This window comes from Pseudorca crassidens, chromosome 2 (assembly GCF_039906515.1).
Source record: "Pseudorca crassidens isolate mPseCra1 chromosome 2, mPseCra1.hap1, whole genome shotgun sequence".
Lineage (NCBI taxonomy): Eukaryota > Metazoa > Chordata > Mammalia > Artiodactyla > Delphinidae > Pseudorca > Pseudorca crassidens.
The window spans coordinates 118,153,922-118,181,799 of record NC_090297.1 but is presented as its reverse complement, the minus strand read 5'-3'; the positions used below and the strand labels follow the sequence as shown (position 1 = coordinate 118,181,799).

At 38.7% G+C, this 27,878-nt stretch overlaps 1 protein-coding gene across 1 annotated transcript; it reads right to left on the bottom strand.

Annotated features, from left to right (window-relative positions):
- Positions 1–20,290: 20,290 nt before the first annotated feature.
- Positions 20,291–26,618, bottom strand: RGS4 (regulator of G protein signaling 4). Its single transcript, XM_067728482.1, has 5 exons — positions 26,443–26,618; positions 23,408–23,512; positions 23,037–23,098; positions 22,333–22,499; positions 20,291–21,926 (listed from the first exon to the last, which is right to left on the bottom strand). The coding sequence occupies exons 1-5, from the start codon at positions 26,484–26,486 to the stop codon at positions 21,687–21,689; spliced, it is 618 nt and encodes a 205-aa protein (XP_067584583.1). The 5' UTR covers positions 26,487–26,618; the 3' UTR covers positions 20,291–21,686.
- Positions 26,619–27,878: the final 1,260 nt, after the last annotated feature.

The window sequence follows — 27,878 nt, the reverse complement described above, 5'->3', positions numbered from 1 at the left end:
TCTCTGCAATTTTTTGGAAGACTTTGAGAAGGATGGATGTTAGCTCTTCTCTAAATGTTTGATAGAACTCACTTGTGAAGCCACCTGGTCCTGGACTTTTGTTTTTTGGAAGAGTTTTAATCACAGATTCAATTTCATTACTTGTGATTGGTCTGTTCATATTTTCTATTTCTTCCTGGTTCAGTCTTGGAAAGTTATACCTTTCTAAGAATTTGTCCATTTCTTCCAGGTTGTCCATTTTATTGGCATAAAATTGATTGTAGTAGTCTCTTAAGATGCTTTGTATTTCTGTGGTGTATTTCTGTTGTAAATTCTCCTTTTTCATTTCTAATTTTATTGATTTGAGTCATCTCCCTCTGTTTCTTGATCAGTCTGGTTAATGGTTTATCAATTTTGTTTATCTTCCCAAAGAACCAGCTTTTAGTTTTACTGATTTTTTCTATTGTTTTCTTTGTTTCAATTTCATTTATTTCTGCTCTGATCTTTATGATTTCTTTCCTTCTGCTAACTTTGGGTTTTGTTTATTCTTCTTTCTCTAGTTCCTTTAGGTGTAAGGTCAGATTGTTTATTTGAGATTTTTCTTGTTTCCTGAGGTAGTCTTGTATGGCTATAAACTTCTCAAAACTGCTTTTGCTGCATCCCATAGGTTTTGGATCATTGTGTTTTCATTGTCATTTGTCTCTAGGTATTTTTTGATTTCCTCTTTGATTTCTTCAGTGATTTCTTGTTTATTTAGTAACGTATTGTTTAGCCTCCATGTGATTTTGTTTTTTACGTTTTTTTCCCTGTAATTGATTTCTAATCTCATAGCGTTGTGGTCGGAAGAGATGTTTGATATGATTTCAATTTTCTTAAATTTACTGAGGCTGGATTTGTGACCCAAGATGTGATTTTTCCTGGAGAATGTTCCATGTGCACTTGAGAAGAAAGTGTAATCTGTTGTTATTGGATTGAATGTATATAAATATCAATTAAATCTATCTGGTCTATTGTGTCATTTAAAGCTTGTGTTTCCTTATTAATTTTCTGTTTGGATGATCTGTCCATTGGTGTAAGTGAGGTGCTAAAGTCCCCCACTATTATTGTGTTACTGTCAATTTCCTCTTTTAGAGCTGTTAGCAGTTGCCTTATGTATTGAGGTGCTCCTATGTCCAGTGCATATATATTTATAATTGTTATATATTCTTCTTGGATTGATCCCTTGATCATTATGTAGTGTCCTTCCTTGTATCTTATAACGTTCTTTATTTTAAAGTTTATTTCACCTGATATGAATATTGCTACTCCAGCTTTCTTTTGATTTCCATTTGCATGGAATATCTTTTTCCATCCCCTTACTTTCTGTCTGCATGTGTCCCTAGGTCTGAAGTGGGTCTCTTGTAGACAGCATATATATGGGTCTTGTATCTATTCAGCAAGCCTGTGTCTTTTGGTTGGTGCATTTAATCCATTCACATTTAAGGTAATTATCGATATGTATGTTCCTATTACCATTTTCTTAATTGTTTTGGGTTTGGTTTTGTAGGTCCTTTTGTCTCTTGTGTTTCCCACTTAGAGAAGTTCCTTTAGCATTTGTTGTAGAGCTGGTTTGGTGGTGTTGAATTCTCTTAGCTTTTGCTTGTCTGTAAAGCTTTTGATTTCTCCATCGAATCTGGATGAGATTCTTGCCAGCTAGAGTAATCTTAGTTGTAGTTCTTTCCTTTCATCACTTTAAGTATATCATGCCACTCCCTTCTGGCTTGTAGAGTTTCTGATGAGAAATCAGCTGTTAACCTTATGGGAGTTCCCCTGTATGTTATTTGTCATTTTTCCCTTGCTGCTTTCAATAATTTTTCTTTGTCTTTAATTTTTGCCAATTTGATTACAATATGTCTTGGCGTGTTTCTCCTTGTTTATCCTGTATGGGACTCTCTGTAGTTCCTGGACTTGGGTGGCTATTTCCTTTCCCATGTTAGGGAACTTTTTGACTATAATCTCTTCAAATATTTTCTCACGTCCTTTCTCTCTCTCTTCTCCTTCTGGGACCTCTATAATGCGAATGTTGTTGTGTTTAATGTTGTCCCAGAGGTCTCTTAGGCTGTCTTCATATCTTTCATTCTTTTTTCTTTATTCTGTTCTGCAGCAGTGAATTCCACATTTCTGTTTTCCAGGTCACTTAGCCATTCTCCTGCCTCAGTTATTCTGCTATTGATTCCTTCTGGTGTATTTTTCAGTTCAGTTACTATATTGTTCATCTCTGTTTGTTCTTTAATTCTTCTAGAACTTTGTTAAATATTTCTTGCATCTTCTTGATCTTTGCCTCCATTGTTTTTCTGAGGTCCTGGATCATCTTCTCTATCATTTTTCTGAATTCCTTTTCTGGAAGGTTGCCTATCTCCACTTCATTTAGTTGTTTTTCTGGGGTTTTATCTTGTTCCTTCATCTGGTACTTAGCCCTTCGCCTTTTCATCTTGTCTATCTTTCTGTGAATGTGGTTTTTGTTCCACAGGCTGCAGGGTTGTAGTTATTCTTGCTTCTGCTGTCTGCCCTCTGGTGGATGAGGCTATCTAAGAGGCTTGTGTAAGTTTCCTGATGGGAGGGACTGGTGGTGGGTACAGCTGGCTGTTGCTCTGGTGGGCAGAGCTCAGTAAAACTTTAATCCACTTGTCTGCTGATGGGTGGGCCTGGGTTTTCTCCCTGTTGATTGTTTGGCCTGATGTGACCCAACACTGGAGCCTTCCCGGGCTCTTTGGTGGGGCTAATGGTGGACTGTGGTAGGGCTCATACCAAGAGGTACTTCTCAGAACTTCTGCTGCCAGTGTCCTTGTCCTCACGGTGTGACACAGCCACCCCCTACCTCTGCAGGAGACCCTCCAACATTAGCAGGTAGGTCTGGTTCAGTCTCCTATGGGGTCACTGCTCCTTCCCCTTGGTCCTGATGTGCACACTACTTTGTGTGTGCCCTCCAAGAGTGGAGTCTCTGTTTCCCCCAGTCCTTTTGAAGTCCTGCAATCAAATCCCGCTAGCCTTCAAAGCCTGATTCTCTAGGAATTCTTCCTCCTGTTGCCGGACCCCCAGGTTGGGAAGCCTGACATGGGGCTCAGAAACTTCACTCCAGTGGGTGGACTTCTGTGGTATAAGTGTTCTCCAGTTTGTGGGTCACCCACCCAGCAGTTATGGGATTTGATTTTATTGTGATTGCCCCCCTCCTACCATCTCATTGTGACTTCTCCTCTGTCTTTTGATGTGGGGTATCTTTTTTGGTGAGTTCCAGTGTGTTCCTGTCAGTGACTGTCCAGCAGTTAGTTGTGATTCTGGTGTTCTCGCAAGAAGGAGTGAGAGCACATCCTTCTACTCCACTATCAAATCAGAATTTGCATTTTAACAAGATCCCCTGGTGATTGGGGTTATTCATATAAACATGAAAGTTTGAGAAGTCCTGCTTACAACTGCCATCCATAAAACAAGCAGTTCTTTGTTGGTCAGTTGAGAGCTGTTTATAAGGCACTGTCCAAGTGATGACAGAATCTGGTGGCTCTTCATACAGTTTCAAAATCAGTCCAGATGCCAAATCTGCTGACACCTTGATCTTTCTTGGACTTCCCAGGCTTCTGAAATTCACTTATTGTTTAACGCAGATTCCTGCTGACAGTTCTTGGCCACAGCCCCGTCTTCACAGCCAACACCCCCAGGCAGCCTCTGTCCCACCCCTTCATCGCAACCAGTCCCTCAGTGCCAAACCCATAAAGTTTTAATAGAGTTGTACTGGTAAAAGTGCTGCTAACTTAGATGATATACATGTTGATACTGTTTAATAAGTAAAAAGACCTCCATATTCCCAACTTTCTACAGGTGGAAAGCAGGCAGAGAAAGCTGCAAAGTGACAAAGAGGGTAATAGATTTACTGATACCTTCTTTAGAAATAGTCTGTATCCTATTTTATATTGATGTGTGTGGAGGGCAGATCTTCTTGTAAATTTATAGACCTATGGAATAAGATGAACCATAACTGAACATGAAGTAGATCAAGAGATTCTGAACTTTAAGCTTGAGGCTAGAATTGCATAAGACTTTTAAGTGTCTTACAATGGAGTGAGCATGTTTTATGTGTGGAAGGCATATTAAAATATGAATAAAAGGTGTAATGTGATAATTTAGATTGTTTCACAACAAATATTCATTTCCTTCTCTCTTCTACATGGGCAAAGTATAGTTCCCAGAATGGCTTCCTGACATGGTTTTGGCCATGTGACTTTTTGGCCAATGTGATGTTAGTGGATAAGATGTTAGGAAAGACTTGAAATATATTTATAAAGTGGGTCTTGCCATTTTGCATTTCTGCCATCTCCATGAGTAGAACATCACATGGATTGCCTACTGGCCAAGGATAGGAGGAAAGTATGGATAAGTATGGCCAAGGATAGGAGGAAAGACCTAGACACAACATACAAGCTAAGGACAAGTCTAACTGTGCCTGGTTTAGACTAGAGGACCCTCAGCATTTCCACAGGCACCCAGGTTAGAATAAGTACAGGCAGACCACGGAGGTATTGTGGGTTTGTTTCCAGACCACTGCAGTAAAGCAAATATTATGATAAAGGAGTCACACAAATTTTTGGTTTCCCAGTGCATTATAAAAGTTATGTTTACACTACCCTATAGTCTACCAAGTGTGCAATAGCATTATGTCTAAAAGATGTATACACCTTAATTAAAATATTTTTCATTGCTAAAAAGGCTAACCATCATCTCAGCCTTCAGAAAGTTGTAGTAGTAACATTAAAGATCACTGATCACAAATCACCATAACAAATATATTAATAATGAAAAAGTTTGAAATATTGTGAGAACTACTAAAATGTGACATGAAGTGAGCAAAAGTTGTTGGAAAAATGGCTCTGATAGACTTTCTTGATGCAGGGTTGCTACAAACCTCCAGTTTGTAAAAAAACTCAATATCTGTGAAACGCAGTAAAGAACAATAGAGCAAGGTATGCCTGTAATTGTTGTTTTAAGTCATTGAGTTTCAAATATTGAAGTGGTTTGTTATACAGCAAATGTTAACTGATGTAGAAATAAATGAGCATTCTAAACATTCTGGAGAACTGCCTCCCTGGTTCAAGAAACAAGGAAACTAAATTGGTAATCAGAGTTTGCTTGAAGTACACATACAAAAATCTAAACAAAGAGAGTCTGCAAATTTTATATAAGATTTCCACCTGCCAGAACACATTTCTGATAGTGACAATATTATCACCAGTAGTGGCCTTTGGTTTTAAAGATTAGAAAACAGCTTTGGCAAACTTAAGGAGGCTCAAAGAGAATGTATCAAAAGTGCTATATGGTTTACAGAATCAAAAGAAGAGCTGAATAATCAAGCTTTGAAAAGTTCAGGACCAGGGAAGATTCACAGATCCTAGCAGCAGGAACTCATGGACATTTTCATGTTCAGATTTCAGGTGACAGCCTGATTAGCCCTGTTTATTTCATGTGTCCAATTGCATGGAGGGCAGAAGGGGTCATGTTATTATGACTGATAGCCCCATTAGGAACACATGGAATAGAGGAAGGATAATTGATCGTTAGCAGTCTTCTCACAACTGAATGGCCTTGATAAATTCTTATTGTCAATATTTTCCATCAGCAAGTTACCCAAGGATCTCAATATTAAGACATAGCAGCATGTTCCAACTTGCATCAGAGTTGCATCAAATCAGGAGTTGCCTGATTTTTTTTGGGGGGGGACAATTTTTTAATCATAGTGAAAGATGACCTATGACTACATAAATTCATTGTGCTTTGAATGTTTTTAGTGTCTAGTCCAGAAATAACACGAGATTTTATACTTAGACTCCATAGCATCTTTACTTGAGGTCATCCAGTACTGTATCCATTCCTTATAGGCTTATCAATAGCACCTTACGTAAATATATAACCCAATACTTTTCAAGGGTTTCATGGCCAATAAATATTTTAGTTCTCAGGGAATCCCACTGAGTTCCAGCTTGCCTTCTTTGATTCCAGTATAGATGGCTATTTTTGAAAAATTCCTTAAAATTATTTTCCCTGCTCATCTCTAATATATATATATATATATATATATATATATATATATTTTATGTTTGCATTGGTTGTTCATTGCTGCATGCGGTCTTTCTCTAGTTGCAGCAAGTGGGGACTACTCTTCATTGCGGGGTGCAGGCTACTCATTGTGGTGGATTCTCTTGTTGTGGAGCATGGGCTCTAGGCACATGGGTTTCAGTAGTTGTGGAATACGGGCTCAGTAGTTGTGGCTCACAGACTCTAGAGCACAGGCTCAGTATTTGTAGCACATGTGCTTAGGTGCTCTGCGGCATGTGGGATCTTCTCGGACCAGGGCTCGAACCAGTGTCCGCTGCATTGGCAAGCAGATTCTTAACCACTTCACCACCAGGGAAACCCCTCTAATCTTTTTCTTAATAAATTGTGACTAGTATCTGGAAAGTATGGATTGTGTTATCTATTATCTTTTCTTCCTGTTTTCTCAGGCTGCAGGTAAGGGGTTCTTTATATTCTTAGGACAAGGATATAAATATCCACCTTGGGCCTCTATAACATTGTCTTCACTTTAATTTGTGGATATGAATTTCAAAGAACTTTCTGTGCCTATGAAGCAAAGATTTTTCATACACATGACTCATTGGAGATTAAACAAGTTCTGCTTATCTTTATTCCATCACTTGCCCCATTCCATTCCAAATTAAAACTGATGAACTATAAACAATAAAATGGATTTATTATAGTTACAATTTCAGCTTGTAAAGGTAATAAGCTCCATTTCTCTCTTCATTTTGTTTCTCTGGCTCTCATTTCATTTTGAACACTGATGGATAGGGAGGAAAACTTCATTTTAATGTCTCAAGGTCTTAAAGAGAACCATCTTGAGTAATAGATATACCTAGGTCTTTAAGGTAGCAATACTGGCTTCATCATTGCCATCTGCTGATGGATGGTGAAAAACCATCAGAATGAATTTCGTAGGTTTTTTTGCTGACAAAGACAATGTTCCTGTGTGGGTTTTTCCCCACTTTGAAGTCAGCAGACCTCAGTGAGAAAAAGAACTGATTAAAGGACAATCTGTCACCTAAAATAATCAATGTAACTGCCCAATGTGCCTTAAAATTATTTGGAATAATCCAGTTCCTGGAATAAGTTAATTCAGGTAAAGACTAACTAAATGCAAGAGAGAATCTTGTACACAAAGGAGCAGCTGTTTGATTGGAACTATTGGAACAACTTTTTTTTCCAGTGATCTGAGAAAGTGAAATTCAGATGACCAATACACCTTTCCAGTAAGCAGGCTATCTGACAGCATCTCTTAATGAACATCTTTAATGTTCATTTAACCAATAGGGCAATCAGAATGTTCATTTGAGTACCAAATGATTAAGAAGCACATAATGTTTCTGACTCGAACATATCCTCCTTATTTTTCCTCTTTTTTAATATTAGCTTTCTTATTCCCTAATTTGCCTTTTTTCTCTGAAATTCTATTTTCAAAAATCTATAAGGGATTAAATCAATTGACCTTCCTTTCTTTCTTGCTTGCTTTCTTTCTTTCTTGCTTTCTTTCTTTCTTTCTCTCTCTCTTTTTCTTTATATCTCTTTTTCTTTCTCTCTCTCTTCCTCTCTTTGGTTATTTTATTTATTTATTTTTTGCATTCAATTTCCCTTTGTTTGGCAAGCAAACATTTATTGAGCACCTACTCTGATCCTGTGTTAGGTTTTCCAGAGAAGACTATAACTGAGCTCCAAGACTTTAAAGAGTCCTGCAGTGCAGGGAATATGTCTCAGATGTGTTCTGGTGCTTGCATGAAATACACCTTAACTAACGTCATATTTTAAAGTTATCTATTTGTGAAAAATGTCACTATAAATATCACCAAAGCATTTCTGAACACTAGTCTATATGCCTACTACTGTTCTAGAGCTCTGGGATATATAGAAGAAATCTTCATGTGGGATATGGTCTCAAAAGCCTTACTCATTTTTTTGTTTTGTTTTGTTTTGTTTGTTTGTTTCAGAGAAAATGAACAAGAACTTAGGAAAACATCAAAGACTGACAAGGTAACATAAAATTGACTTTTATTGAAGCTGTGCATGTTGTGCATAAAGAAGTGAATCACTGAGAACATGGGGGTCATTAATATTTTCCTTGAAGAGTGAGACCTCACTTGGCTTAGAAAATACAGATAGGAATTTAGGAATTTGAAAAAGGAAGATGAAAGAGGGTGTAACCAGGTTGAAAAGGGGGAACAGGATAACAAGAAAACAATGATTTTTCTTCCAGTTTGTTATCTCTTTCTACATCTGGGTCTTTCTGGATTTAAAAGTTTAGAGTAGTTTTTCAACACTTTCACTATAATAAGTAACATTTACTAATCTTTATTCATATCAAAGACTCATTTATATATTCTTAACATGTATTTATAGCTTTACTCATTGATATGCTGAGCATATTCAACTGGTGTTGATTAACTCAAACTCTACAGCCATCTTTATGTTAATCTTTGTCCTAGTAGATAAATTACATGAACGTTTAATAAAGAAAAACCTCTACAGTTCCTCCTGCATGAGTGCTCTTTGCTGCAAAAACACTGCTTTATGTCAGTTTCTTTAACTGTTGTTGCATCACACATTCTTAAGACCACGAGCCTGCATAAAAAGCCATGGGTGTATTCTCCTATGGCGGACCGGATATACTAAACAAATATTCCATAGGAACAATAACAAGTGCCGAATAATATAGAAAATAAATCCTACAAAATGCATCAGAAGGTTGGCATAAAAAAAAGAAATCTTATGGTGCTTTGTGACCACCTAGAGGGGTGGGATAGGGAGGGTGGGAGGGAGGGAGACGCAAGAGGGAAGAGATATGGGAACATATGTATATGTATAACTGATTCACTTTGTTATAAAGCAGAAACTAACACACCATTGTAAAGCAATTATACTCCAATAAAGATGTAAAAAAAAAAAAAAAACAAAAAAACCCCAGAAATTTATTGCCACGATTCTAGAGGCCAGGAGTCTGAAATCTGGTGGGGCCATGTTCCCTCCAGAGACACTAGTGGAGAATCTGTCCTTGCCTCTTCCACCTTCTGGTGGCTGCTGGCATTTCTTGGCTTGTGGCTGCATCACTCCAATCCCTATCTCCATGGTCACATTGCTTTCTGTCTGTGTCCACCTCTGCTTCTCTCTCATAAGGACACGTGATGGAATTCAGGGCTCACCCAGACAATCCAGAACAATCTCCTCATCCTGAGTCCTTAATTTAACCACATCTGAAAAAAAACAGTTTTAAATAACAAGGTCACGGGACTTCCCTGGTGGTGCAGTGGTTAAGAATCCGCCTGCCAATGCAGGGGCACAGGTTTGAGCCCTGCTCCAGCTCCACATGCTGCGGAGCAACTAAGCCCGTGCACCACAACCATTGAGCCTGCGCTCTTAGCTTGCGAGCCAGAACTACTGAGCCCACGTGCCACAGCTACTGAAGCCAGTGCATCTAGAGCCCATGCTCCACAACAAGAGAAGCCACAGCAATGAGAAGCCCACGCACCGCAACGAAGAGTAACCCCCGCTCGCAGCAAGTAGAGAAAGCCCATGTGCAGCAACGAAGACCCAAATGCAGCCAAAAATAAATAAATGAGTAAAATAAAATAAAAGAAAAAGAAATCTTAAAAGCCAATAAACAAAGTGAAAGTGTGAATTCAGAGAAATATCACCAAGTATTGAAACTGACTTTTTTTGGAGAACATTTTTAAACCCTGGTGTTTTCATTTTGACTGTAATATGAATTGCAGAATAAGTAGCCAGTTGTAAATCCACCACTTATTAAAATATAGATAGATAGGTGATAGATACATAATATATGCTTTTCCAGATTCTTTTCCATTATAGGTTATTACAAGATATTGAGTATAGTGCCCTGTGATATACAGTAGGTCATTGTTGTTTATTTTATATACAGTAGTGTATATATGTTAATCCCAAACTCCTAATTTATCTCTCCCCTGCCCCTTCTATCCCCTTTGGTAACCATACATTTGTTTTCTATGTCTGTGAGTCTGTTTCTGTTTTATAAATAAGTTCATTTGTATCATTTTTTAAGATTCTACATATAAGTGATATCATATGATATTTGTCTTTCTCTGTCTGACTTCACTTAATCTGATAATCTCTAGGTCCATCCATGTTGCTGAAAATGACATTATTTCATTCTTTTTTATGGCTGAGTAATATTCCATTGTATGTGTATACCACATCTTCTTTATCCATTCATCAGCCCTGAGTAAGTGAAAATTATTATTACTTTTAAAATATGGACTTAAACATTTACATTTATTTCCCCATTTGCTTTAATTATTCCATTTGCTTTGCATTGGTCTTTCTGTTTATACTTAAGGTTATTCATCTGACTCAAATTTTCTCTAAGTTTTCATCCTAAGAAATTAATAATGCTGAGAGCCTATTTTGAGCATTTATTTTTAGTGCTGAGGTCACAGAATGCTCAATTATTTCTTAATTATCAGTGTGCTGAAGAGCCATCAATCAGGGAATAGAATCAGAGGCAGGTGTGGAGGCTGCCCCACCAGCAGGGGGGGATGTCTGTAATTATTCAGTCTATAATTATTCCACAGACTGAGTCCAAATGTCAATGGGGATGTAGAAATTAAGGAGGCAGCTGAGTGAGCTGGTTATGTTGGGCATGCCAGGACAGCACTGGTCTAGATTTAGTTTGGTTTTAGCAGTCTTGACTATCACTCCAAGGACAGGAATATCTTGTATAGGTCATGGGAGAAGGATTTGAAGGGAACATTGGGTAGAGTGTTAGAAGACACAGTCAGAAGCAAGCTGTTAAAATTTTTTTACAAGAAACAGGGGAGACAAACAGAAACAGGGGCATACCAAGAAATGAGTGTGATACAAGATTAGCAGAAGAAACTTTCAAAGAAACAATTTTTGAGAGCAGAGTGGTCAATTAAGCTAGGTTTTTTGAGTGATCACCAAGTAGACAGAACTCCAGGATTATGTGAGAGACAGTGTAGCAGAGAGCATGGGTTCCGGACCCCAGGCCCTGAGGCCAACTCCTGGCTCCTCTTCTTCTGAGCTGCACGATCTTGGGTGAAATACCTGCCTTTCTGTGACTTCATTTATCATCTATAAAAGGAAGGTGATAAATTTTAGTGTCTCTTCATGATAAGGTTGTTACATGCATTAAATAAATTAATACACATAGGTATTAGCAGAGAGTAAACAATAAATGTTAGCTATTTTATGCCATGGATATAAACAAGAAAGTTGTGCATATAAAGGAGCACGCCGATTTTAATTATATATAAAATTACATAAAGTATATGTAAGCTTTAATTGTATGTACAAAATAGGTATAGGAACACACTGCTTGCACTCTTGTAACTTCTTTTTTTAAATCTTCTTTTCTCTGTAAAGTGGCTCCAACCAACTCTTCCTTACTCTGGTTATTTCACCCCCAGCCCCCAGCACAAGCCTGGGAGAAATATCCTTGCATTCTCCAAGAGGAAAATGGCAAGAGTACAGTAGTCTCTGAGAGTATTAGGTCATGTAAGTACTTAGTACACAGTAAGCACTCAAGAAATAGGAAGAGCTGGATGGATCCAGGAGTATGTAAAACAGAAGTCAATCACTCAGTCAACAAACAGTCACCTTCTATGTATTAGGCTCCTTACTGGTGCAGGAGTTATAAAAGCAAACAAGACATGGTTGGCAACCTCGAGGAACAGGCAGTATAGTTTGGAAGACACACTTATAAATCAATGGTTACAGGACAATGTGCTAGTAATAATAAAAACATGAAAGAATATGAAGGGAACATTTGAATCATTCCAGAAATTAAGAGAAGACTTCTCAATGTGGGTTGGTCTTGAGCTGAGTTTAAAAATAAAGAGTTGGAGTTTAGCTAGATAAAGGACAGGAATGGAAGACTGACTTGAATGATAACAGAGGCAGTTAGCAACATGCCACATTAGGAACTATGAATCGTTATAGCTGGATCAAAGGAGGAGTTGTACGGGTTGAGGCCAGAAAGATAGAAAGAATTCAAAACTATGAAGAATCTTGAGTACTAGCCTGGAGTTGGGAGCTTTGCAAATTTTAAGCAGGAGGGTGAGAGAGCAAATATGCATTTTAAAGCAGACTAGCAGTCATTTAGAGTGAAGTAGAGGGTATCAGACTAGAGGTAGAGGGACTAAGAGTAAGGCCAAGGCAATAAACCAGGCCACAAGTGACGAGGGCCTGCTATGGCCATGCCAATGGAGATGGAGGAATGGGCTTTGAGAGACCTCACCCAGAGGAATTCTGCAGAGCTGGGTACCTATTGGGTGTTTGGAGTGAGTGAGAAAGAATTGCAGAGGGATGATTCTGCAGTTTCTAGTTTAAGGGACTCCATGTAAGTAAGGTAAGGCCATCTCCAATAGAGGAATTGGAAGAGAAATTGATCTGGAATTTGCAAACTGCTCTCACAGGTGGCCTTTCTAACACCTCAGAGGTATGTAATTATTAGCAACAAGGCAAGGATAGCAAAAATAACATGTCCTACAGAGAAGAAATGAGAAGAGGAGGAGGAAGGTAGAGCTTACAGGCACGGTGGTGAGAGAAGAAAATGAGCAGGATTTGTTGTTGCGACTGAAAAGATATCTCAGGGTTATACTGTCCTAGGAGAAGACAGCTACAGAAAGTCCAGATGGATTGGTGGAATATTCTGGGAATTTTACAACTAGTACTTTTATAAATCAACAAGACTCTTATTTTACTTTCTTTAGAAGCAATGCCCCTAAAGTCGACCCTGGAAGGTCACTCTCAAGAGTTCACAGCTCACTAATTCCCACAGTCTAACTCTGCTGATTTGCACAGGCTGTTGCCTTGATCAGACTCCTGTGAGGGTTGGTTCCCTTTAACCCAGATTCTGTGGTCATCACTGGCTTCCCTCACAACAAGATCTTTTTGGGGGTGGGGGTGGGGTGCAGGAGCAATGTGACCAGGACCTCACGTCAAATGCCTGTTTCTATCTGGGGTCCTGGCTCTGTGTGACTCCAACAGGGGCTGAATGATTGGGATTTCCTGTGCAATGTCACCCCAAAGCAGAGGTGAGCTGAAACCAAAGGAGAGTTGAGCTGTTCTTGTATCTTCTTTTCTTCTTCCTTCAGGTATTTAAAAAACAAAGAAAGACTTGCTCTGGAGAATGGTTCAGGATTTGGCAAATTTAGAGAAAGAAATAAAAGGAAATGGAGAAATGATTCTTAATGAGAAACCTTGGCTAGTATTTATCGCTTGCTTCCCAAACTCACTTTTTACTCGTCCCAGAGAGATATTCCACCTGCCCCAGCTCAGGCAGGGTATGAGACAACCCAGTAGCAGCACAATGCTGTAGGGAGAGGGTAGAAAACCAAATATGAGGACTGGTGAGTGTCTGAGATTTTGTCCTTCACAATGTGTATCTTTTTTTTTCGGTACGCAGGCCTCTCACTGTTGTGGTCTCTCCCGCTGCAGAGCACAGGCTCCGGACGCACAGGCTCAGCAGCCATGGCTCACGGGCCCAGCCGCTCCACGGCACGTGGGATCTTCCCGGACCGGGGCACGAACCCGTGTCCCCTGCATCGGCAGGCGGACTCTCAACCACTGCACCACCAGGGAAGTCCCACAATGTGTATCTTTATTTCCTTTTCTTCTACTATATCTTTCATATTCATTTCTTTCACATTTCTTTCCCATCTTTCCCTTCTCTCCTTCCTTTCCTTTCTCCACTCTTAATCTTTTTACCTCTTCTCTCCATTTATATTTCTTCCTGTCGTTCTTCCCTTGCTTACTTTGATTCCTCCTTCCTTATCTTCCCTCTTTTCTCTTTCTTCTTGACTAGACTAATTAAACGTGTGGATTTCAAACAGATTTCTGGTTTTGACTGAAGTCTACCACTTTTTAAAAAAAAATTATTTTATTTATTTTTATATACAGCAGGTTCTTATTAGTTATCCATCTTATAAATATTAGTGTATATATGTCAATCCCAATTTCCCAATCCATCCCACCACCACCCCACCTGCCACTTTCCCTGCTTGGTGTCCATATATTTGTTCTCTACTTCTGTGTCTCAATTTCTGTCCTGCAAACCAGTTTGTCTGTACCATTTTTCTAGGTTCCACATATATGCATTAATATAAAATTTGTTTTTGTCTTTCTGACTTACTTTATTCTGTATGACGGTATCTAGATTCATCCATGTCTCTACAAATGACCCAATTTCATTCCTTTATATGGCTGAGTAATATTCCATTGTATATATGTACCAAATCTTCTTTATCTATTCATCTGTTGATGGGCATTTAGGTTGCTTCCATGACCTGGCTATTGTTAAATAGTGCTGCAAAGAACATTGGGGTGCATGTGTCTTTTTGAATTATGGTTTCCTCTGGGTATATGCCCAGCAGTGGGATTGCTGGGTCATATGGTAATTCTATTTTTAGTTTTTTAAGGAACCGCCATACTGTTCTCCATAGTGGCTGTATCAGTTTACATTCCCACCAACAGTGCAAGAGGGTTCCCTTTACTCCACACCCTCTCCAGCATTTGTTGTTTGTAGATTTTCTGATGATGCCCATTCTAACTGGTGTGAGGTGATACCTCATTGTAGTTTTGATTTGCATTTCTCTAATAATTAGTGATGTTGAGCAGCTTTTCATGTGCTTCTTGGCCATCTGTATGTCTTCTTTGGAGAAATGTCTATTTAGGTCTTCTGCCCATTTTTGGATTGGGTTGTTTGTTATTTTAATATTGAGCTGCATGAGCTGTTTATATATTTTGGAAATTAATCCTTTGTCCATTGATTCATTTGCAGATATTTTTTCCCATTCTGAGGGTTGTCTTTTCGTCATGTTTATGGTTTCCTTTGCTGTGCAAAAGCTTTGAAGTTTCATTAGGTCCCATTTGTTTATTTTTGTTTTTATTTCCATTACTCTAGGAGGTGGATCAAAAAAGATCTTGTTGTGATTTATGTCAAAGTGTGTTCTTCCTATGTTTTCCTCTAAGAGTTTTATAGTGTCTTGTCTTACATTTAGGTCTCTAATCCATTTTGAGTTTATTTTTGTGCATGGTGTTAGGGAGTGTTCTAATTTTATTCTTTTACATGTAGCTGTCCAGTTTTCCCAGCACCACTTATTTCCCAGCACCACTGTCTTTTCTGCATTGTATATCCTTGCCTCCTTTGTCATAGATTAAGGTGCATCATGTCATTGACCATAGGTGTGTGGGTTTATGTCTGGGCTTTCTATCCTGTTCCATTGATCTATATTTCTGTTTTTGTGCCAGTACCATATTGTCTTGATTATTGTAGCTTTGTAGTATAGTCTGAAGCCAGGGAGTCTGATTCCTCCAGCTCCATTTTTTCCCTCAAGACTCCTTCGGCTATTCAGGGTCTTTTGTGTCTCCATACGAATTTTAAGATTTTTTGTTCTAGTTCTGTTAAAAATGCCATTGGTAATTTGATAGGGATTGCATTGAATGTGTAGATTGCTTTGGGTAGTATAGTCATTTTCACAATATTGATTCTTCCAAGCCAAGAACATGGTATATCTCTCCATCTGTTTGTATCATCTTTAATTTCTTTCATCAGTGTCTTATAGTTTTCTGCATAAAGGTGTTTTGTCTCCCTAGGTAGGTTTATTCCTAGGTGTTTTATTCTTTTTGTTGTAATGGTAAATGGGAGTGTTTCCTTAATTTCTCTTTCAGATTTTTCATCATTAGTTTATAGGAATGCAAGAGATTTCTGTGCATTAATTTTGTGTCCTGCAACTTTACCAAATTCATTGATTAGCTCTAGTAGTTTTCTGGTGGCATCTTTAGGATTCTCTATGTATAGTATCATGTCATCTGCAAACAGTGTGAAGTCTACCACTTCTTTGGTATATGATCATGTGTAAATTTCTGGACTTTCCTATATCACATTTTCCCCATCCACAATGGAAAGATACTAAGCACATCTACTTCAGAGTTTTGTTCTAAGGGTTAAATGAGATCATGTGAAACACTCAGCATAGACTTGGCAATTAATAAGCATGCCATAATGTAAGATGCTACTATTAAATTTTAGGTTTCTTTTGGAAACCCAGTTCTTTCTCCAGGCATTGTTTACCTCCACTGATGTGACTAAGAAGTCCCTGGCCCCAGCTCTCTTATTATAATTTTGCATACAAACTCTAAAACACTGAACTCTTTTTCTAGGTGAACACTTCCTTAGTCATCTCACTCAAATTTTCCTCTTTTCTATATTACAAAAAGGACAAAACCCAGTATTTTCTTTTCTCATGCCATATTTTTATGTAACATCTAGACATCAGAGAAGCAAAGCAATACATATCACAACAATAGATTTTGATGATGAACAATTTAGTTGGTCATCACGTAGTTTAAAGGCCTCTTTAATGGCCTATATGGGAAATATAAATCTAAAAAAGAGTGGATATAGTGTTATGTACAACTGATTCACTTTGCTGTACACCTGAAACTAACTCAACATTGTAAATCAACTATACTTCAATACATTTTTTAAAAAATTCCAAATATATTAACATACATAAAACTAAAAACAATCTAATTTAAAAATATTAGGATAAAACATAGAAGAATATTAGTAAAATACCCTGATGAATTGGTCTTTGTAATCTTGGTAAGCAACTTTTATCCATAAAACAAAGATTGACAGATTGTTTTATAAAAAGTAAAATATTCTCATGTGCAAAAGACACCGTAAACAGAAGCAAAAAAATATTTTCAAAAATATGGTAGACAGAAAACTAATATAAATTTCATGTAAAGTGCTTTAGCATATTAATAAAAAGAAAACCCGAACAATTTGGAAAGAATATGAACAGCAGGCAAAATGGAGATATGGCCAGTGAAAATTCATAAATATGCTTAACTTCATGGCTGGTCAGGATAACACAAGTGAAAACATTAAGATATCATCTTTACCCCATCACTTTGGTAAACCTGAAAGGACTTATCTAAAGCTAGTAAGGATATGGGGTAATTGACATTCTTTTATACTGTTCATAAGAATGTGAATTTTTAGCACCTAAAATGTACTTACTCGTTATCTCAGTGATCCTACCCTTCTTCTGGGAATCCATCCCAGAAAATACCAATACATAAGGATAGAGTACAAGGATGTCTACTATTGATAACATATATTGTTAATGTAAGTTAATTGTTAAAAATGTATTTTTATCAATTACAAGTCAGTAAAAACTTCTTGAATCAAATATGGTACATTTAAACTATGGAATGTAATGAATCTATATTAAAAATAATTGGTAGATAGCTATACCCTTGGGAAAATGTTCATGATATTTTTTAAGTGAACAATGGAAATTATCGATACTTACATACATATACATATATGATTATGTATTTTTTTCTTCCAGTTTTATTGAGATATAAATGACATACAGCACTTTTTTAAGTTTAAGGTGTACAGCATAAGGATTAACTTACATACATCATGAAATGATTACCACAATAAGTTTAGTGAATATCCATCATCTTATATAGATACCAAATAAAAAAAAATTTTCTTGTGATGAGAACTCAGGATTTACTCTCACCAACTTTCATATGTAACATACAGCAGTGTTCCTTATATTAATCATGTTGTACATTATGTCTCTGGTACTTATTTATCTTATAAAGGAAAGTTTGTACCTTTTGACCACCTTTGTCATCATACAAAAATGTTACATTATTCTAGACTATATTCCCCACACTATACATTTCATCCCCATGACTGACTCATTACTCATTTATTTTGTAACTAGCAGTTGGTACCTCTTAATTTCCCTCACCTATTTCACTCATTTCCCCACAACCCTCTCCTCTGACAACCACCTGTTTGTTCTCTGCAACTATGGCTCTGTTTCTGTTTTGTTATGTTTGTTCATTTGTTTTGTTTTTTAGATTCTACATATAAGTGAAATTGTATTTTTCTGTCTGATGTATTTCACTTAACGTAGCACCCTCTAGGTCCATCCATGTTGTTGTAAATGCCAAGATTTCATTCTTTTTTATGGCTGAGTAACATTCCATTTTATATTTATATACCACATCTTCTTTATCCATCTATTTATTAATGGGCACTTAGGTTGCTTCTATATTTGGCTATTGTTAATAATGCTATTAACATTTTTGAATTAATGGAGTTTTTGAATTAATGGAGTTAATTTTTGAATTAACTCCATTATTTTTGAATTAATGGAGTTTTTTGAATTAATGGAGTTTTTTTTCTTTAGAAAAATACCCGGAAGTGGAATTGCTGGATTGTATGATAATTCTATTTTTAATTCTTTGAGGAACCTCCATACTGTTTTCCATTTTGGCTGCACCAATTTGCATTCCCACCAACAGTGCACGAGGGTTCCCTTTTCTCCACATCCTCACTAACATTTGTTATTTGTTATCTTTTTGTTAATAGCCATTTTGACAGGTGAGAGGTGATATCTCATGGTTTTGATTTGCATCTCCATGATCATGAGTGATGTTGAGCATCTTTTCATGGGTCTGTTGGCCATCTGTATGTCTTCTTTGGAAAAATGTTTGTTCAGATCCTCTGCCCATTATTTAACTGGGTTGTCTGTTTTTTGGATGTTGAGTTGTATGAGCTGCAACAGCACACTCTCTGTGAGAGTCTGACACACATCTAGTGTGTGAGAGAGATGATAGTTTTGTGCATTTTGAGGTGGAGTTGTAAGAGTTTCTTTTAAATATCTGTGAAGAATTTGGATTTCTTTGTGTATTTTTCTCAGGAAACGGTCCACAGTTTCCATCAGATCCTTAAGAGGATCTGTTCCTCAAAATAGTTTAAGACACTCTGTTCCTAACACCTTGTAAACATGACAGAAGTGGGCGTCTCATGACATAATAGACATAGTACCCATGACTGTGAATGTGAATGTTTTATGACATCTTTTCTAGGGAAAAGAATTTGTAAAAGGAAAAAGGATTCTGAGATGCTTTGGCAGGGATCCGTCTCTCAGCCATCTGTGTCTCCCTTCCTCCTCCTCAGTCACCTACTGTTCCCATCTTCTCTCAGTCAGGCAGGTAATTGGAAGTAGAGGAAGCGCTGCTCTGGAAGGTGAACCCTATCCCTTGAAAACTTACTAAGGACCTGCCAGTAACCCACCAAATCTGTTCAGCAAAGTCTCCGAAGACTGCCTTGGTTCTGTGACTAAAGGCAGGCAGGGCAGTGGCAGGAACCAAAGAATATACAATATTCTTTTGCTGATTTCTTTCCCAGAGCTGGCATGGGAGAGATAAAAACTGGGTCTGAGTCATTTTCTATAATCACTCCACACCCTGCTATTTCTCATAACATGCCTCTGTGGATGATTAATGTGTTTACAAGCAGATAGTTTTTTATGAAGCATTTATTGACCCTTATTATTAAGATGCGTGTGTTTCACTGGAAGCATCTGCTCTGAGGCCTTTAAAGCACATGATGATAAAAATAGGCATGCATATGGAAGGAGTATTCTGTCCATGGACCACAAGCAGTAAGCTCAGCATGCCAAAGAGTGACGAAATAAGGGGGAAATACAATGGAAAAACACACTTGAGAAAAGTATTACATAAAATAATTTACTTCTCATTCAGAATGACTTTCCAGACCTATTGGTGAGACAGAAGTCTGTGAGTACAGATACAATCTGAAAGTCATAACAGTTCTAATAGGGCAAGACCAATAGAGTTACCACGTTTGGATCCTGGAGTTAACTAGAGACAAAGTGTGGAACTGCATATAACAGAAAGGGGCGCTGATGAGGAACTCTGGGGACACTGAAAGCAAGACTGCCAGAGAGACAAAAAGTGTACAACTGAGGAAACCTATACATTTAATACATTGAGATTTGTATACACACACTCCGGTGTCTTCATTTTGCAGCCTATTACATCTATTGGCTTAAAAGCCACAGAGGTGCCCATGCATGTAATTTATACTGGAAAAATCCTTTCAGTGTTCAGGTATGCATGTGTGTGCACTTCAAAGGCAGTAGTTTTAAAAGAATGAGAAGAAAATTACTTCCTGGCCATTCATTAATAATTCAGGTGATATCCTGCACCTCCATTTATAAAACGATACAGTAATAAAAACACTGTACAAAACATCATAAATAACATAAAGGAGACATTTTCAAGTATTTCATGTGCCTTGAGAAAAGTTCTAAACAGTAGTTCTAAAAATTGGTATCCGTTTTTCCTTTTTTTTTTTTTTCTTTTCTCTCTCATTTCATCTCAGAGCCTAGAAAGAAATGCCTTCAGTCTGTGAGTCCTGATGTTTGGGATGGAATGAACCAGATTCTACCTTCAAAAAAGAAACTTATGAGGGCTTTTCAGTTTGTGAAAACATGTTCCCCCCTTATAAAATAGAATCTCTCCCCTGATGCTGGTTTATAAGGAATAGGCAAATAGCCTAGAGCCATTATGGGGAAACAAACGACCACAGTGAACTAAGGAGCCTCATCTGATGGCTAAAGTTCTCAGGGAAAATCAAAATGAGAAGAGCACCTTAATCAAGAGAGGAAAAAAGAGTAGGGGATAAGAATGTTAATCTTTAAATCCTGTGCCCTTACTCAGCCCGCATCTTATAGTAGGTAGAGCTGGCGAGGCCCTACCTAAGTTTCTTCATTCTGTTCAAGCACCTCATCTCCAACTCCATACCAATCTGGCTCCCACTATTACGCACCAAGCATCCAAGCGAGGAAGGGGAGGCCAGCAGCTTGGGGACTCAAAAGTGCCATTAGTGATAACCAGCTAAAGACAGCCCCGTGTCAGGCAGGCATAAGATTCTTTATGTTTGTGCCTTAGAATACTATCCAACTTGGAGGCTGTCGGTGGTCAAACTAAGCATGAAATCCCTGGGATGTTTCTCTAGCAAAACTCATGGAGTTTTACAGAATCAACTTTCCACAGGTTAGCATTCCTTTCTTAGCCTGCAGGGCAGCTGGTTTAGTTTGCCCTGTTCAGTTGCAGAGTGAAAGACTGGGGATCAGAACACGCATGTATGTATGTATACACACTCTAGTTATGAGCACCTAGGGTCTTTCCTGCCATTCTTGCAAAAATATATATGTATGTATATATACATACATATATACAGAATGTGTGTATGTACATATGTACATGTGTATATATATATACATAGACACACACACATGCACACACATATGTACATAAAATAGATCAACCTCATCTAAACATCTCGAGTTTGGAGAAGGTGCTGGTTAACAGAACACATGTGCCTGTGGATGTCACATGAAGTGTCCCAACCACCAACCAACCAACCTGAGGTCACACTGTTGGCAGGAGAGAAAATCCAGACCCACAAGGCCATTATCTGGATACTTGCTCACATGGCACCCTAAAAGGAATTTGGGAAAATTGGACTGGAATGAGGTCCTGCCCTGATGAACACCAGAACACCAAAACAAAATCTAGTTTTTGTATGGGAGTGACTCACACATAGCCAGCAGCATGAACACTAGGCTACAATGTGAAGAAAGCACTGATGCTTAATACAGATCAATATTTGGCCTCAGGTTTCCCAGGCATAGAGTCTTGGCATTTCGGCCTCCACCACTGAGCAAGAATTAGGCACACTGGGGCACCAGGGAAGGACTGTCTGTAGAACTTTTGGCTCCTTTCTGCTTCTCTGACCCACAGCTGGAAAGGTTGGCCAAATCAAGATAGAATCGGGACTTGAGGAAGCGGCGGTATGAATCCTTTTCCATCAGGTTGAAAATCTTCTTCTGAGCCTCATCAAAGCAGGTTATCGTAGGCTCCAGCATGTTACGACTTGTCTCCTCCCTGGTGCAAGAGTCCAGGTTTACCTAAGGGCCAGAGTCCAAGGCTTCATTAGACATTTTACCCCATAAGGATGGGAGGCTGCATGCTTTGTACTGTGTGCACTCTCTATACCCCAGAAGTGAAAAAAAGGACATTCAGCTCGACCCTGGCACATGTGAGAGAACATAAAATGTTCAACTGCTTCAGGGTGGGTAGGGCCATAACTTCAATGATTTCTCACAAACTTGGGATATTCCTCCAAAAAAATTCATGACGGGAGATCATCTGGATGAAAGAGCTTTTTACTTAACTTATTTATTTGGGGTTGTCAAGATTGTAATAACCTGCTTCACTGTTGTACCTTTAATTCACATCGTCTAAGGATCCATGCCATTGAATGTCTAGAAAATTTCACTAGGATGCAGACAGTTCTTTGCCACGCAGACCTACCTCTTTCGTTGCCTGGACGGAGATGAATTCATTATAGATCTTTTTGGCCTTGGGACTTAGTTTAGAGGGTGATTTGATTTTCTTGTACTCTTCACAGCTGATCCAGAAGTCAATGTTCTCCTCACTGTATTCAGACTTCAAGAAAGCTTTGAAAGCAGCCAGTCCACCTGTGACAGAGGAGAAAGAACCACTGTTGTCATCACAGTGACTGCCCTCGTGGGCACCGTATTGCAGATAAAGCTGGGGTGCTTGAGGGAACAAGGCATCCGTTCAAACAGTGCCCTATTTCCTCCTTTTGGGAGGTCACTGGAGGTCAGATGTTTGAAGTCTCTTTCAAGAAAGCGTTATGTTTCTGAAATGCCTATGCTGCCCTCAATTGCCAAAGTGAGTTTGGGAAAGAGAAACTGAGGTCGATTCTGCAAGAAATCTCAATATTTGGGGGTTTTCCTCTACCCATTTTCTATGTGATGAAAGAGATGGTTTTCCACATGGATTGTGTATGAGCTTTCTATTGTATGTCACAAAGCTCTAGGATCTGGTAAAATTGTAAGCAGGCTGATTTTCTTGAGTCTGAAATGCAGAAGAAATCCAAGGCTTTCTGTAATTCCTATGAGATCAGGCATAATATGAGATAACTTGTCTATCCAATGTGCTATATCTTCATCCCAGGGAGTGGAGGTTGGGGGAGAAGCTGTCATACTTACATTCATGACTAATCAGGTTTTCCAGTGATTCAGCCCACTTTTTGACTTCCTCCTGGCTCACCCTAGAGACATTATAGAGAAAGAATAACCTGAATGCTAGGATACAAAATGGGGGCAAAACATTTAAGATCCTGAATAAAACCCAGAGATTTTATTTTCCATCATTACGCTGAGACCTGTCATTGCACAGGGCCGTCTTTCCGCTAGATGTATGGAAATTTCAAATGCAAACGTGATCTCCATGGAAATGGAGGCCATCATGATCCAAATCTAGGTCAACTAGGGACATAACTTCCTTTTCTCCTTATAGAACATCTCTGTCATCAGATAGTTAATACGCAGTGGCTCTTTGCCAAGGCCTTTTCTCTTACCTCTGACAAATCACCACTTTGTCCCTCTTGCTGTGGGAAGAATTATGTTCACAGGAATCAGACTTCTGCAGCAAGAAACCGAGCCGATGTTTCATATCTTTTGCACTGCACAGAAGAGGGCAAAAAAAAAAAAAGAATAATGATACAGAGCTCTCTTTAGAAGATACCCTAATGGTACAGTTCAAAGGGCTCATCACTAGTAAAGGGGCAGGGGTAATTTATTTAGGATATAGGAGTTGAAGCTGGCAAGAACTCTCAGGAAAATGAGATTCTGCTTCTGCTTCTGCCTATGACTTACTGCAAAACCTGGAGCACAGCCTCCTTCATCAGTAACTGGAATTCTGACCCTTCAGTCTACCTGCAGAGCCTCTTCTGTAAACCTGTCATTTTGACCAAAGGAACACTTAGGTATCTTCAGCAGAAACACATTCAAAACTTGACTATTCTCTGAGTAAGTTTTAGGTATTGGAGAGCAAGCAGTGAACGGTGAAATATAGCACTTGCTTGTTGTGCGCCACCTTCTGGAGGGTAGTTGCTACTTCCATCTGCCTCACTGCTAGCAGAGCAATGGAGAAGAACCTGAGGAAGTAAGGGTTTGTTCAATTCCAGCCTGGATGTGGTGAGCAAGTCACATTATGGAGGTGTGCAGCTCCAGCAGAGAGGAGTGGAAAATGAGGGAGTAAACACAAATGTTCAGGCTGAAACCTGAGCCCCTGCAGGTTTGCTTCTAAGGAAAGCAAGCTTTCCTGCTATTGCTACTACTTTCCTTTTTAACATCTACACTATAAGGATATTTACACTATAAAGCACATTTGAGGCTTAAAAACAACAATAAGGAGAAGCAAGCAAGAGTCATCACTGAAGCTCCTGATTATTTAATTGGAGCAGAGCTTCCAGCTTATGGTCACTGTTTAATAGGTTGCTAGGGTACGGCAGGGCATGTGACTCATTGAAAAAGGAGGACCTTTTAATAAGCTTTGAGCTCAACCTCCTCACTTTTTGTTATTTATTCTTTTGCTTGCATCTCTTTTCTTATAAAAGCTGAGATACAGTTTTAAAGGAGAAATGTTGTTTTGAAGGAAATGAAAGACTAAATGAATGACGAGTTGTTCCTGTTTAGAGGGAGGAAAATGAAGCCACAAGGATAGAAGGACATTTTAGGATGGCTACTAACATAATAATGCCTTATCTATGTGCATTTCTCCAGAAAGTTTAAAATCCATTATATTATTGTGCTGCCCCTAAAACAGTATCTTCTTTCCCTCACAAGACTGTTCTCCCTCCTCTGTTTCCCCAAGTGGTCACGGGATACAAAATCTTCCTTAATGATAGCAAGATCTAATCATGAAGCCTGCAGTGATTCTAAGGTGATAATGTAAGTATATTGTGATTGGGTCAAAATAGAAATCATCTCATGTTTCCATATGCCAGGTCCAGCTGAGATCTGACAGTTATCGACCAACGCAGAATCTTTTCATGAAGACTTGAAAGTACTATTAGCAAGTACATTACACTTGTCCTAATAACACAATAGAACCATAGACATAAAAACCAAGATGACTCCACTGACCTCTGAAGTAAGAAATCTGGATTTGATCTGCACTCTGCCACCCACCACCTACGTGACCTTGAGCATTTCACGTTCCCCCTGGAGCCTCAGGCACCAATGTGAGAATGAAGGTGCTGGACAAGTGATTCACAGTTCACCAGTGAGGAGAGGGAAGAGCAGTTGACCCTGCTGATATAGAGTTTACCTCCCCAGGTTAGCCTCTTAGCTCCTGGAAGGCAAAGCTCTAGAGTAATTACTCACCTGTCTCCTAAAATATTTACCAGAGCATAACTTTCTCCTGACACTCCTGTATTTTGTATGATTAATTTTCTAGATGAGTTAACTGAAGCTTGGATTGATTTGCTCTATTCAGTTCAGGAAATTAATGGTGGAGGTCAGGGCCACTGTTTTCATAAGTACTCCCTGCCAGCCCTTCCTGATTCATTTTAAAGTAGCCATGAAAGAATGAAAAAAAAAAACAGATTATTTTTTCATACTCCTGAATGACAGGAGGTAAACTCCTTAGGATTACACAAAAGACTGTGCTTTCTGAGATAATTCTGAATTGAAATTTAAGGTGACTTCACCTGCAAATTTAAGGTTTGCAGAGGAACAAGACAGGGGTGGTACATGTACAAATTGACTTTTTACTTTATAAGATTAAGTAATGTAATATGCACTAGTTTTGTAGTTTTTCAGCTAATATATGAGCATTCTATGAAAGCATTTATTTATATCTTTTTTAAAACGGTAAAGACATATGAGTAGCTGCATATCTTTAAGGGTTTTTTTTTTTTTTAGTCAAGAGACAGTACTTTGACAAAACAATGTCTTTAAGATGAGATCTTCCACAGAGCCCTTAGCTGATTTGTTATGATCAATACTTCTCAACCACCAATCACATATGGCATTTCGAGAACTAGAGGTAGGAGCAGAGAGATAAGGGAGACCTAGTTTTGAAACTCTTATTTTATTGTAGCATTTGCTTATAAGGACACAGAGTGAAAGATACTGCAGCATCACACAGACAGCATAGTGCCTTTCTGATGATGTAGCCAAACTTCATTCTGAGGTATCCTCCCCAAAACGAGATCTAGTATACAATAAGAAAGCCCAGACCCATGATTCTACGTACCTCAGTGATATTCAAATAACAGTAACACAGGTAGAGACGTTACAGACCACTGTATATAGTCCAAAAACCTCATATCACTTCTTAATTAGAACTAGCTTGGTCAGAGGATCAGAACAGTCCTCAAGACTAAGGTCATAGAAAGCAACATATGGGATGCCAAAATTTGGAGTGAACACTTCCCAAGTCACAATTTCTAGCTAGTCTTGAAGGAAAGCTAGGAGGCTGATGCTCTCCTCACCACATTGTTTCTAATTCCAAAGAACCAGGTTAGTAAGTAGGATATGCAAACAACTTAAAAAGTCTATCTGAAAGTTTAACACTATCTGGTTTAGTGGCTGAAAATAATCTTACCTCCTCAAGCAAGAAGCCGGCAGACCTGCAAGTCCTTTGCACATCTTGTGTAGTGTGGGATTCACGTTAGGAAAGAAATGCAGCAGGAAGAGCTGTGGCTTCTGTTCTGAGCACACTTTGCCTTTTCTCCGGTAAAGATACTGTCAGAATCCTCTGAGCTTCTCCCTCCCAAGCCTGTGGGGTCTCATTTATAGCACAGCCAAGACCGTCCAGCCAATCAGATGGCAGCTCTGTAATACCATCTCCTCTCAGCCTCCTTCTGCCTCTCCAGCCTCTGGAAGAGATAAGGAAGAAAGGGCTGACGCAACAATGCAAAGTGAACAGGCAGAAAAATCCTCCTGCAAAGTAGACATACAGAAAATATAAACTTGCTCAGTGCTCTACGGATGTCTGAGGTTTTGAATGTCCAGAAAAGGAAAAGATAAGTTTACAATGCTACAAAACATGGGGTTTATTCATTGTCTGTAAAAACAATGTCAAGGGAACTTGCCTCCTGGAGGGAAAGGGGCTAGCAGGAGTTCATGGGCTTACTTTGGGGCTGACTCTCAATGCACTTCCTCCTTTGGATTAGAAATATTATTTCATACATGGTCTAAAATCTGATCCTCACTGTTTCCAAAAGGGAGTGGGCAGGATTCATCGTTTCCAGGCAGGGATTTGCAGAAGTTGCTTTCTCTGTTGCCACGTTCACACAGGGATGTGCGGGAAGAATAGCTGGAAGACAGACAGTTATACACCTGGCAGCACAGAAAACTAGCTGAGGGAAAATAGATTAGCTACATCTGTAATCAGCCTAACTGTGGAATACTTTTCTAGAACGCTTACTAAGAACAGGACTCATCCAGGCATTGACAATCTCTTTGGTACATGTCTGCCTCCAGCAAAATGCTTCAAAACAGCAGCCGGAAGACAAGAGGAGGGAACAAATGAACAAATATAGACACGTGTTCTTATCTGTAAGTGGATTTATATCTTACTATGTCTTATGCAATTGTAGGTATCCAAACTAGTATTTCAAAATATTGAGAAACAGTGAGACAGGGAGAGAAGAAACATAGGTAGTTTGCTTTGCATGTTACCAGGGTCACAGTGAACATAAGAATATCTAACCCTGCAGGTGCTTCTGAACCAACCTGGACAATTACTATCTTTGGTACACAATATGATGGATTGAATACTTCAAAGAATCATGCAGGTGTTTCACATCTTGTAGTCGTAGCTCAAATACTCACATCAAAGTTACAGAGGGATCTTCTCCGTCTAGGAAGGCTATGAGTGGAAGGAGAAAATTAATTGCTATGTCAGAACTGAACAGCTTTCATTTTGAAAGCAGAAAGGTTCCTGATCGTAAGATACAGGGAACTGTACTTCTATTATAAGAAGCTGAGGCATCTAAGGGTTTAGGCGAAGAAGATGAAAAATAGATGGGCTCCAGT

Excerpts from the sequence above, each read along its gene's own strand:
- RGS4 (XM_067728482.1), bottom strand. The coding sequence starts at position 26,486 with ATGTGCAAAGGACTTGCAGGTCTGCCGGCTTCTTGCTTGAGGAG. Across the intron at positions 23,513-26,442 it reads CCGGCTTCTTGCTTGAGGAG|TGCAAAAGATATGAAACATC; the intron begins GTAAGATTATTT and ends TCTTCTGTGCAG. Across the intron at positions 23,099-23,407 it reads AAAGTGGTGATTTGTCAGAG|GGTGAGCCAGGAGGAAGTCA; the intron begins GTAAGAGAAAAG and ends TAATGTCTCTAG.